Raw genomic sequence first — 13,801 nt, forward strand, 5'->3', positions numbered from 1 at the left:
ATTTCTACTTTTACACATTGTATTACCTTTAACTATAATTAATAATTAGATTTCAATAAAAGTTACATAATTCAAACACAATAAAAATGTATTAACCACATTTCACCATTTTATCAATAAAACAACTCTAATAAAAAACAAAAATTAATTAAATGAAAAAAACACGAGCAAATAATGTATTATTTTACAATGTTCAAGATTCTCTATTGTTACATTCTAAAAAAAGATCTTCATGGTTACATGACTCAAACATATCTGATGAAAAAATACACACAAACATATATTTAGATCATATGTTTACATTCCAACAAAAAAAAATCTAAGATTATATGATTTAAACACCCATGAAAGAATACAAACAGACATATTTATATATAGAAGTAAATAAATACAACAAAAATGAAAAAAAGAAAAAGAACATAAGAATGATAATTTGATTTCTTCTTCACATCTTAGACTTTTGTTGTGACTTATGATCAGTTTGAATGGAAGAAAATAATAAAATATTTATACTAAAAAAATTCAAAAAGGAGGAAATTGAAAGTTTGGTAGATCATATACAAGAGTTAATAAGAGATAAGAGAATGTGAATAGTTTGAAGATAAAACGTTCAAGAGAAAGATGAAAAGAATGGACGTGAAAAAAAGAAGTTTTAATAAGAGAATTAATTAATTAGAGAGAAAAGTGAGTTTTTTTAGGAGTGGGAATAGCTACTTTCTTACATTTAGCAAGAACCATTAGAATGAGAGAATAATAAATAAATTAATTAAATAACATAAAAGTAAAAGATTCGACAATCATATTAATAAAAAACTTTGAAAAATTAATTTAATTTATCAATTAACTACATTAACTTTGCCGCCAAAATAGTAATGAAAAAAAAACTTATAATGAAAGGACAAAGTTGGAAAAAAAATGTCTCCTCATCCATGCTTTTATATATACTATAGAAAAAGAAATATATACATAGAAATTAAAGAGGTTAACTTTAGGTGAGTAACCCACTCTATCATTTTCTATTTCCTATGTTACTTAAGGAAATAAGAAAAAAATCAATTAATAAATAATGTTGTCTTCTTCTTGAGTATGCATATCTAGCTAGGTGAGTTAGGGCCTACGGGTATCAAAATATTGAAATTTTTACCTTTTCTTTATATGCACTCAATCTTCTTCAAGTGAATTTTCATCTTCACATACTACGTATTGAACTTTTGGAGAAAAAATTGAGAGGAAAAAAGTAACAAACTAATGGAATAAAATACTTGTGGTAGAAAGAAATCAAAGAAGCCCTTTATATAGTAGTGAAAGTTGAAAAAATGTAAATGAAAAACCATTAGTTTTCCATAACTAATTATATTACAAAAAAGAAAAATTAATTTCTAAAATGCAAGTGAAAAACCATAAGTCCTCCATAACTAATTATATTATAAAAAATTAAATATTTTTTTAAAATGTTTAATTAATTTTAAAACGTAAATGAAAAACCATTAATCTTCCGTAATTAATTATATTACAAGAAAACAAAATAAAAAATGAATTTACCATAAAACCCAAAAGTGAATTGAAACACAAAATTAAACTTATGGGTGGGTATAATGGAGAGGAAATAATTTCTCTACATTGTGGCTTTTATATATACTAGAGATGTATCGATTTAAACCCTTAATAGTGACATCAATTTGACTTTTGTTGACATGGTTATTAGATAAATATATACATGTGCTAGTTGAACTACGTTCAGGTTGATTTTATTCTATCTAATACTACTTTCAGTATATTCAATATTCAAAAGGGTTTATACACAAACTAATGCAGAGTGTTTGTTACATGATCTTGAACATGGTCGGTTTGAGTTGTAATTTAATTAAGCCTAGAAAACAAACCATTTTTTAGGGGGTTTGAGATAACGTCATGGACTACAACGGTAAACATCATTCTTCTCCATTATATATTGACATGTGGATTACACTCGTCAATAGATGTTTAATTTTAGGAGAATCGTAAAAAATGACAAAATACCATCAAGTGTAGTAATTTTTTTTTGTTTTAAAAATGTTATTATATTCCTCTTCTGTCCAACTTTTCTCTCTCATTCTTTCTCATACATATTTTTGGTCTATTAGACTTTGTATGTGTATAAATTAAATGTGCCAGTTTTATAAAATAAATTAGTTGCGTTGAATATTATAATTTGAAAATAATTTTCAAGTATTTTGATTTTTAGCCTTCAATGCGAGGCTATTTAATCCCAGCTCGAAAATAAGCTGCGACCGGGAACAAAAAATGGCGACAGATTTTCGCGGCAATGGTGGTAGCAAGTGCAAGTGTAAGTGCGACACCGCTGCCAATACTCTGCAATGGATAAAGGCCATCGCTGATTTTATCAAACCTTATTCGTTCTTGATCAATTCTCCCGTCGTCAATTTCTTCAAGGTTTGTTGATTTAATTCTTCATTCGCACGAGTTTGAGAATCTGCTTGGAGTGTGGCTTGTAATTTGATTATGTTTTTGGGTTTTCACTCGTGGATGTTCTTTTACGATTTATTTTTTGCTACTGCTTGTATTTCATTATCTTTTCCAGGATAGACTATGGGAAGCTGTTGATGAGGAGTGGATGGAGTGCTTGCGCAAGGAACCTGTGGAAAATCTGCACCTAATTCCGTCTGGAGTTGTCCAGGTGCGTCTCTAATTGAAGGACATTGTTATACCTGGACTTCAGTTTGATTAGTTCGAGTTTTTTGGATATTTGAACCTTTGTTTAGACGCCAAATTTGAGCTCGCCGGTAAGATTTTTATCGACAAGGAAACTATGCAGGAAATTTTAACAGAATTGATTATTTTGCCTTCTCATCGATCCATTATAAGTCTTTTTGGGATACTTTTATATGATATAGTACCTGTATGCATCAATTTTGAAACAATTGTCTAATTATCTGGATCGAAGTATAACATCTATCATAATATTGATTTCTACTTGAAGAGTATTTTAGAAATATTTGTGGAACTGAAATTGATCATTTGAAGTAGCAGCATTAATTTGTGTAATAAATTATTTAGTCTCTGTGCTAGTATATGGTTGGATGGTTAATTCTACGGAAGAATGCTGAAAACGTACAATGAAAGATTGTATAAAAATTAATAAAAGGAGATGGGTGTATGTGGAAAACCCTAGTTCAGGGAGAAAAAACAATGTATGAGTCTTTTGTATATTTCTCTTATTCACACAAGAATACAAGGGATGGAATATTTATAGGCCATAATAAGTCTTGACAAAAAAGGAAATAAACAAGGGTATAAAAGATTACACAAATATGCTTGGTACAATAATTTCTAACACATAAGTAGAGGACAAAGTAGGGAACGAAGTTACCAAATTCTGAGAATACATCGGTAACTTGGTCGGAATGCGAGGGCTAGGTGTGTAGGTATGAGCTTTAAAAGCTGCCTCAAACGTCACAAGTTGCTGTCGAAACATAGCCCGGGTAGTATTCTGCACTTTTGGTTTGGATTGGATCGAGGACTCACCAACCTTAAATTCTGACTAGGTACGAAGGTTACCGACACCGGGATGACAATTTGATAGAGTTTTTGGTAGGGTATAGGGGCCAGTTGGAGTGGTGAGGAAGGGCTTGGTTCGAAATATGCATAAGGTGATTTTGTGGAATTAGAGTTTGAGGCAGAGGAGGTTGGACTTGGTTTGGCAGGTGCTGCTGAGGCTAGGCAATAGATATCGGCTGCTGGATTACTGCAAGGGAGTTTCACGGCGCGTGAAGCCCTTGCAGTGCGTGAAAGGTTGGCGGTGCATGAGGGTTTTGTGGCTGAATGAGGGAGCTGTTGGGTGGTGCGATAAGCTGAAGGGTCATTCCAGTCGATGTTGCTTGAAGTCGTCAGAGTAGTTGGTCCTTGGAGGCTGTGATCCTGGCGTGGATGGCTGCATTGATGCCAATAGTGGGTTCCTCCTTTGTTTGCATTCCATCAAGGTTAGTGTCTAGGGTTTTGACATTTTCTCGCTCTGATACTGTATTGAAAGTAACGACAAAGAACGAACACAAGATTTACGTGGAAACTCTAGTACAGGGAGAAAAATCACGGTGGAGAGGTTTCTTATTATTTTTCTTATTCAACAAATAATATGTAAGGCCCCCTATTATCCATACATACAAAAGGAGGGTAAAAGCGTAAAAGCTCACGTAGCAGAAAAGGGGAGAATGTTAGGAAAAGAACGTGAGAGTGGGGCCCACGGGGAGGAATGAGAGAAGAGCTATAAATAGGGCCTTAATGGGATTGGGAGCTAGGTTAACTTTTTGTCTTCAGTTGGTCTGTAGAGGTTGCTACGTCTAGGGGAGGAATACTATCTTTTCCTAGGGAGGTTTGGCATGATATTATCATCTTGTTGCTTTATTTATATATTTCCTTCTGCTGTATCTTTTGGCATTTATACATAAATAAAGATCTTCAGAGTATTGTCTCTGTTTTGCCATTTGTTTGGGTATTTTAGTGTTTTATTTGTGGAGTCTCTACAACTGGTATCATAGCCCAAACACTGGGGGTGGTGACGCGACTGATGGCGCAAAGGCAAATAGAAGAGAGAATAGATGGAACATAGAAAGAAATACTGGGGTTGAAGGAAATGATCTTGGAAATGAAGAAATCCATGGACAGACTGGCTGATGAAATGAAGGAAAACAACAGCTACAAAAGGCGAGATGAATCCAGAATTTCTGATGGATCAGTCATGAAGTTAAAAGGAAAATGGGAAGATGCCGACACTCCAGGGGAAAATAATGTAGTAAATGTCGACCGAAGCAAATATAAGAAACTTAAAATGCTGATTTTCACAGGGGAAAATCCCGAGTCCTGGGTATTTAGAGCTGAACACTTTTTCGAAATTAATAGCCTATCGGAAGCAGAAAAAGTGAAAGTAGCGGTGGTTAGTTTCGGACAAGATGAAATTGATTGGTACCGTTGGAGTAACCATAGAAAGAAGGTGGAAGGATGGGGATTTGAAGGCAAGAATGTTCAATTCTTTCTAGATTCCGGGCATAAGAGCTTAGGCAAAAGGCTGATTCGAATAGAACAAGATGGATCCTATAATGATTATGTCAAGAAATTCGTCCAGTACTCTGCACCACTACCGCACATGGCTGAAAGCGTGCTCTTAGATGCATTCGTGACAGGTTTAGAACCGGCTCTTCAAGCATAAATTATTAGTAGACACCCTCAAACCTTGGAGGAATGTATGAAGGAGGCACAACTGGTAAGTGGAAACCTAGCCTTGAAATTAGCTAAAGCAGAATGGGTAAACAGTGTGACTAGGGAAGGAGGAGGCTCAAGCAAGGGACAAAGCAGTCAGGATAAAAGTTCACCAAAGAAGACTGAGTTCCCCATGAAGCAAGTCATCGTCCCATTAAAGGAAACTACCAGAAAAATGAACCTCTAGTTAAAAGACTTTCGAACACGGAATTCAGAGCAAGATTGGACAAGGGCTTGTGTTTTAGATGCAATGAGAAGTACTCACACCTGGACATCGATGCAAGATGAGAGAGAAAAGAGAATTAATGTTATTTATAACAAGAGAAGAGAGTGGTGGGGAGGAAGTCAAAATGGAAGAGACCGAAGAAGTAATAGAGCTGAGCCAATTAGTTGTTGCTGAAACCACCGAAATTGAATTGAAGATACTCACAGGGTTAACGTCCAAAGGGACAATGAAACTGAAGGGACATGTAAAAGGAAGGGAGGTGGTGATTCTCATCGACAGTGGAGCTACGAACAACTTCATCCATGAAGCAGTGGCAATGGAAGGAGGGTTGAACATTGAACCCGGTACACAATTTGGAGTGACTATTGGAGACGGGACCGCTGTAAAGGGAAAGGTATTTGCAGAAAGGTGGAACTGAGATTGAAAGAAATGACAGTTATAACTAACTTTTCTAGTGTGGAACTGGAAATATTGACGTGATTTTAGGGATGCAATGGCTAGATACACCGGCACAATGAAGGTACATTGGCCATCATTAACCATGACCTTTTGGGCAAAAGACAAGCAAATCGTGTTAAGAGGAGATCCATCCTTAGTGAAAGCTGAATGTTCTTTGAAGACATTGGAAAAAGTGGGATATAAAAGATCAAGGCTTTCTCTTGAATTCCAGAATTATGAGATGGAAGTAGAGATGAATATGAAAGGACAAGATAAAAGGAGATGAGGAGGAATTACTATGATCCGATCCTGCTCAAGTATTATGCGGAGATATTTGAGAACCAAGAAACTACCTCCAAAAGAGCTATTGATCACCGAATATTAACCTTACTAAACCTATCAATGTAAGACCTTACAAATACGGTCATGTGCAGAAAGAAGAAATAGAAAAACTGTGGTCGAGATGCTTCAAGCAGGGTTATTCGCCCTAGTCATAGCCCTTACTCCAGCCCGGTGTTGTTAGTGAAAAAAAAGATGGTGGATGGCGATTTTGTGTCGATTACCGCAAGTTAAATCAGGCGACAGTATCGATAAGTTCCCAATTCCTGTGATAGAGGAATTATTAGATGAGCTGAATGGGGCAACGGTTTTCTCGAAATTAGATCTGAAATCTGGTTATCACCAGATTAGAATGAAAGAGGAAGATGTGGAGAAAACGTTCCGCACACATGAAGGGCACTATGAGTTTCTAGTAATGCCGTTTGGTCTCACGAATGCTCTGGCAACCTTCCAATCTTTGATGAACCAGGTATTTAAACCTTTCCTTCGGCGCTGTGTTTTGGTTTCTTTGATGATATACTGGTTTATAGTGCGGATATAGATGAACACGCAAAGCATTTGGGCATGGTATTCAATGTTTTGAAGGATAACCAGCTGTTTGCTAACAAAAAAAAATGCGTTATAGCCCATTCTCAAATACAGTACTTGGGACATATGATATCCAAAAGAGGAGTTGAGGCAGATGAGGATAAGATCAAGAAGATGATTAATTGGCCACCACCAACGAATATATCTGGTCTGCGGGGCTTCTTAGGACTGACAGGATATTATAGGAGGTTTGTCAAGGGTTATGGAGAGATCGCTGCACCGCTAACCAAGTTATTACAGAAGAATGCTTTTAAGTGGAATGAAGAAGCAAATACTGCCTTCGAAAATTTGAAGCTAGCAATGACTACTCTACCAGTGTTGGCATTACCAGATTGGAACATTCCCTTTATTATCGAAACTGATGCATCTGGCGTAGGGTTAGGAGCGGTGATCTCTCAAAATGGCCACCGATTGCCTTTTTCAGTCAGAAGTTATCCACAAGGGCTCAAAACAAATCCATCTATGAAAGAGAGTTGATGGCTGTAGTTCTATCAGTTCAAAAATGGAGGCATTATTTGCTGGGCATTCACCATACTTTCAGATCAAAAGGCTCTTAAATTCTTGCTTGAACAGAGAGAGGTACAGCCCAATTCCAGAAATGGTTGACAAAGCTCCTTGGATATGATTTCGAGATTTTATATCAACCCGGACATCAGAACAAGGCAGCGGACGCCCTATCTAGAATGGAGCAACCGGTGGAGCTGCACAGCTTGACAACTACTGGAATCATTGATGTGAAACTAATCGAGCAGGAAGTTGAGAATGATGCTGAACTTAAGAAAATTATGGAAAATCTGAAGAAAAATGCAGAAGAAGGAAGCAAGTTTCAAGTGGAAAAAGGAAGATTGCTCTATAAGGGGAGAATGGTAGTATCTCAAACTTCTACACTTATACCCAAGATCCTACATACTTTCCACGATTCTATCCTCGGGGGACATTCTGGATTTTTAAGAACTTACAAGAGGATCAGTGGAGAACTATATTGGAGGGGTATGAAGGCTGAAATAAAGAAATATGTGGAACAATGCGAGATCTGCCAGAGAAACAAATACGAAGCAACCAAACCAGCTGGCGTACTTCAACCAATCCCAATTCCTGATAGAATCTTAGAAGACTGGACCATGGACTTTATTGAGGGGTTGCCACTAGCTGGAGGGGTTAATGTGATCATGGTGGTAGTTGACCGGCTGAGTAAGTATTCTTACTTTATATCATTGAGACATCCGTTTTCAGCCAAGCAAGTTGCTTCCATATTCATCGACAGAATAGTAAGCAAGCACGGCATTCCTAAGTCGATTATCACAGATCGGGATAAATCTTTCTTAGTAATTTTTGGAAGGAACTGTTTGCAACCATGGGAACTATTCTAAAGAGGAGTACCGTTTCACCCACAAACTGATGGGCAGACAGAAAGGGTAAATAGATGTCTCGAAACTTATCTGCGATGCTTCTGTAATGAACAACCAAAAAAATGGGATAGACTGATTCCATGGGCAGAATTGTGGTATAATACCACCTTCCATGCGTCCACCAAAGTGACCCCTTTCAGACGGTATACCGCAGACCGCCTCCTCCCCTGTTATCCTATGGTTACAAGAAAACTCCTAATAATGAGGTTGACACGCTGCTGAAGGGTGACTTAGCCATCAATGCCTTAAAGGAAAACCTGTGTGTAGCCTAGAACAGAATGAAGAAAATGGCTGATCGAAATAGGAGTTAAAATTTAAGGTACGAGATGAAGTCTACTTGAAATTGAGACCTTACCGGCAACGCTCCTTAGCTCGAAAGAAGTTTGAAAAGTTAGCACCTAAATATTACGGACCCTACAAAATTATTGAAGAAATAGCAGCAGTTGCGTATAGATTGATGTTACCTCTGGAAGCCAGTATCCACAATGTGTTCCATATTTCTCAGTTAAAACTGAAACTGGGTAAACAACAAGCTGTTCAACACCAGCAGCCTATGCTAACGGAAGAGTTTGAGTTGCAATTATGGCCAGAAACAGTGTTGGGAGTCCGTTGGAATCAGGAATTGGGAGGGAATGAATGGTTAATCAAATGGAAAGGGCTTTCGAACAGTGAAGCAACTTAGGAATTTGTTTTCCAAATGAACCAACAATTCCTTGATTTTCACCTTGAGGACAAGGTGAACTTGGAACCAAGGGGTGTTGTAAGGCCTCCTATTATCCATACATACAAAAGGAGGGGTAAAAGTGTAAAAGCTCACGCAGCAGAAAAGGGGAGAATGTTAGGAAAAGAACGTGAGAGTGGGGCCCACGGGGAGGAATGAGAGAAGAGCTATAAATAGGGCCTTAATGGGATTGGGAGCTAGGTTAACTTTTTGTCTTCATTTGGTCTGTAGAGGCTGCTACGTCTAGGGGAGGAATACTATCTTTTCCTAGGGAGGTTTGGCATGATATTATCATCTTGTTGCTTTATTTTTATATTTCCTTCTGCTGTATCTTTTGGCATTTATACATAAATAAAGATCTTCAGAGTATTGTCTCTGTTTTGCCAATTGTTTGATTATTTTAGTGTTTTATTTGTGGAGTCTCTACATAATACAAAAGGGGAGATTAATAGGAAACAAGAGCCTATATTAAAAAAAGAAAGAATAATTAGGGTTACATAAAATACAAAAGAACCCTTTGGCTTTCAAACCAAAACAAGTCCACTAATTCTAACAAAAATAATAAGACAGTCTCTATCGTGATTTTTCTCCCTGTACTAGGGTTTCCACGTATCTAGGTGTGTTCTTTCTCTTTCGTCTCCTTTAATAGAGACCCGAGGTTGTTTTGCACGAATACAGACGTCATAAAACAATGATGAAAGATCCACTTTAGAAAACAAGTGAGGGAAATTATATTTCATATATTGAAAATTTGGATGGCCAAGATGAAAATGCCACAATATACAATCGTTTTTCAGAAATGGAAAATAAGAAGACAGTAAACTAGTCGTAGAACAGTCCCTAAAGAAAGCATCATCATCAAAGAAGTAGAGTCCCCTACTGTATCGAGTAGTGGCAATCATCCTCCCCGACCTCCAAGTCCTAAAACGAAACAACATCAGTGAGAAGATAGCTTGAGTGGTAAGTCTCTGGTTATCTTACTAATTGATAGTAAACTGTAAGATATTTTGGACACATGCAAAACATTTTGTAAGATAAAACCATCAATCGGTGAAATGTGACCCTTGCTCGCAATTGGAGCAAATGATCCATCAACAATCCTAATTTTCTTATTTCCAACACAGGGTAAGTACGATATAAAGTTTTTAGATGAGCCAGTAAGTTTATCAGTAGCAAATGATCAATCAAAGATCGAGGGTTTCCTACCATCGATGTTGATAAGACTGAATGATTGAGAGACTTGATTGTGCAATGACTCCAAGTGAGAACGTGCCAGGATCATTGGGATTCCCTATAGGGATTGAGGTCGGTGGGGCATTTGCAAAATCACTCATGAAGGCCTTACCAGAGTTTGTGCTTGTCATTCGGCGAGCAATTCTTCCTTTTTGGTGGCTGGCCATGTAACTTCTAATAGTTCTTCTTTGTATGTCACAGTTTCTTGCAATATTCACATATCGGGAAAGGTTTCCTATTCTGCTTGTCACTGTCAGAATTGGACTTTGCACTGAAGGCGGCAAAATCAATAGATAGAACAGTTATGATGTTCATTGCACGTTCATGGTCTTCCTCTAAACAAACTTTTGAGCACATCTCCATTAAGGACAGGATAGATCTTTGACTCAATATTCGACCATGAACCAAGTCGAACTTGGAATTCAAACCAGCAAGGAAATCATAACTGCTGTCAACTTCCTTTATTCTGGAGTATTGAACTCCTCTACAACGACGGTCCCAGAAAATTCCTTTGCATAGATTCATTTCCGGCTAGATTAGAGATAATTTGTTAAAGTAGGATGTAACATCCATAGTCCCTTACTTGCACTTTTTATGTATAGATGATTGGGGACCTTACAATACCCTTTGGTTCTAAGTCCATCTTGTCTTCAAGGTGAAACGTGGGAAATTTCTGATACATTTGATAAACCGACTCCCACGTGGCTTCACTGTTCGCTAATCCCTTCCATTTAACCAGCCATTCAACCAGCCATTCATTAGCTCCCAAATCTGTGTTCCAGCGGATGCCCAATACTGTTTCTGGATATAATTGCAGTTAGTCTTCAGTTAAGACTGGATGTTGATGTTGCACCTCCTGTTTTTCCCTAAGTTTCAGTTTCAGTTGAGAAATGTGGAAGACGTTATGGATGTGAGCTTCTAGTGGTGACTGGAGTCGGTAGGCTACTTCTCCAATCTCTTTTATGATTGTGTATGGCCCATAGTACTTGGGTGCCAGTTTCTCACATTTCTTCCGGGCTAAAGAGCGTTGCTTGTAGTGTCTTAGCTTCAAGTAAACTTCATCCCCCACCTTAAACTTCAGCTCTCTTCTTTTTAGATCAGCCATTTTTTTCATTATGTTCTGGTTTGTATACAGATGTTCCTTCAGTGCACTGAGGGCTAAATCTCTTTCCTTTAGTAAGGCTTCTACTTCATTGTTAGGAGTCTTCTTGTGACCGTAAGATAACAGAGGAGGAGGGGGCCTGCCATAGACTGCCTGAAATGGAGTCGTTTTGGTGGAAGCGTGGAACGTTGTGTTGTACCATAATTCCGCCCAAGGAATGAGCTTGTCCCATTTGTGGGGCTGTTCATTACAGAAACATCTCATATATGTTTCTAAACATCTATTCACTCTCTCTGTTTGTCCATCTGTTTGGGGATGGAAGGCCGTGCTCCTCTTGAGGATTGTACCCATGGTTGCAAATAACTCTTTCCAAAAGTTGATAAGAAATTCTTTTTCGCCGATCCGTGATGATGGACTTGGGAATTCCATGCCTTCTGACCACTTTGTCAATGAATACTCCAGCATCTTGCTTTGCAGGAAAAGGGTGTTTCAAGGATATAAAGTATGAGTATTACTCAATCGGTCTACTACCACCATTATGACATTAACTCCGCCGACCAGGGGCAACCCTTCTATAAAATCCATGAACCAGTTCTACTATTTGATCAGGAATGGGAATGGGTTGTAACACGCCTGCTGGCTTGGTGGCCTCGAACTTATTCCTTTGGCATATGTCACATTTTTCTACATATTTCTTTACCTCCTCCTTCATTCCCCTCCAGTACAATTCTCCACTCATTCTCTTATAAGTTCGTAAAAATCCAGAATGACCTCCTAAGATTGAGTCATGAAAAGTGTGTAACAAGGTGGGAATCAAAGAAGATGACTTCTATAGAACTACTCTCCCTTTATACAGTAATCTTCCCTCATTCCATTGGTACTTCTCATGTTTTTCAGCGTTCCCCTTCAGTTTCTCTATAATCTTCTGAAGTTCATCATCCTTCTCTACCTCTTTACTGACTAATTCCATATCAACAATTCCAGTTGTTGTCATAGTATTCAATTCCACAGGTGGTTCCATCCTAGAAAGGGCGTCTGCAGCTTTATTTTGAAGTCCAGGTTGGTAGAGAATTTCGAAATCATACCCCAGCAGTTTTGTTAGCCATTTCTGAAATTGTGGCTGAACTTCCCTCTATTCCAACATAAATTTCAGGGCTTTCTGGTTTGAAATAATGGTGAATTTCCTTCCTAGGAGGTAGTGTCTCCACTTTTGCATAGACAACACCACAACCATGAGTTCTCTTTCATATATAGACTTCAATTGAGCCCTTGAGGATAGCTTTTGGCTGAAGAAAGCAATAGGATGCCCTTTTTGAGAAATTACTGCCCCTAACCCGACACTCGACGTGTAAGTTTCGATGGTGAAGGGGAGAGACCAATCCGGTAGAGCCAATACTGGAATTGTACTCATTGCTCTCTTCAAACTCTCGAAGCCTACCGAAGCTTCCTCATCCCATTTAAATGCATTCTTCTGTAACAGCCTAGTTAGAGGTGCTGCAATCTCTCCATACCCTTTTACAAAGCTTCGGTAGTAACCAGTCAAGCCTAGGAATCCTCTCAGTTCAGTTACCCCCTTCGGTTGAGGCCAACTTACCATGCTTTGGATTTTCTCTCTATCTGCCTCCACCCCTTTCTTGGATATTTGATGACCCAAGTACTGTATCTGAGAATGTGCTATGACACACTTCTTCTTGTTGGCAAAAAGTTGATTGTCTCTCAATACTGCAAACACCATTCCCAAATGTTTTTCATGTTCCACAATGTCGGTACTATAAACAAGTTTATCATAAAAAAAAAACTAATACAAACGTCTCAAGAAGGGTTTAAATACCTGGTTTATCAAGGATTGGAAAGTGATAGGTGCATTAGTAAGGCCGAAAGGCATTACCAGGAATTCGTAATGTCCCTCGTGGGTACGGAAAGCCGTCTTCTCAATGCGTTCCCACTCATTTTGATCTGATGATAGCTTGATTTCAGATCCAACTTAGAAAATATCATTGCTCCGTTCAATTCATCCAACTGCTCCTCAATGACGGGTATAGGGAATTTGTCAGAAATGGTCACTTGATTCAGTTTCCTATAATCCACACAGAATCTCCATCCTCCATCCTTCTTCTTAACCAATATAACCGGACTTGAGTAGGGACTGTGGCTTGGCCTTATCACTCCAACTTGAATCATTTCTGCCACTAACTTCTCAATTTCTTCCTTTTGAATATGCCCATATTTATAAAGCCTCACGTTGATAGGTTTTTGATCTGGTAAGGTCAGAAGGCGGTGATCAATTTCCCTTTTTGGTGGCAGCCCCTTTGGTGTCTCGAAAATATCAGCATTGTACCTCAATAAGGATTGGATCATGGGCACCCCTTCTTCATCTCCTTTCGTCTTCTTTATAGTCCTCCATTTCTATTTCATAATTTTTTAGTTCTGAAAGGAATCCTTGGTCTTCTATTTCCTAGGTTTTCTCCGAGGTTTTTAAGGAGCATTCTGCC

At 38.1% G+C, this 13,801-nt stretch overlaps 1 protein-coding gene across 10 annotated transcripts in view; it reads left to right on the top strand.

Annotated features, from left to right (window-relative positions):
* Positions 1-2,233: 2,233 nt before the first annotated feature.
* The window catches only part of LOC101212428 (protein RRNAD1), a 34,355-nt gene continuing 22,787 nt past the window's right edge, over positions 2,234-13,801 (top strand). For 6 of the 10 annotated variants that reach the window (XR_004214743.1, XR_004214744.1, XM_031881544.1 and 3 more), the window contains exons 1-2: positions 2,235-2,433; positions 2,582-2,677. Coding sequence is in view for 6 of the 10 variants with exons in the window: in XM_031881544.1 (XP_031737404.1) it covers positions 2,284-2,433; positions 2,582-2,677 (246 nt within the window). In the remaining 4 variants the exon portion in view is untranslated. Of the gene's footprint in view, positions 2,434-2,581; positions 2,784-13,801 lie in introns of those variants that run through there. The other 4 variants (XM_031881545.1, XM_011653223.2, XR_004214745.1 and 1 more) reach the window with 3 other exon arrangements.

Source organism: Cucumis sativus, chromosome 2, assembly GCF_000004075.3.
Source record: "Cucumis sativus cultivar 9930 chromosome 2, Cucumber_9930_V3, whole genome shotgun sequence".
Lineage (NCBI taxonomy): Eukaryota > Viridiplantae > Streptophyta > Magnoliopsida > Cucurbitales > Cucurbitaceae > Cucumis > Cucumis sativus.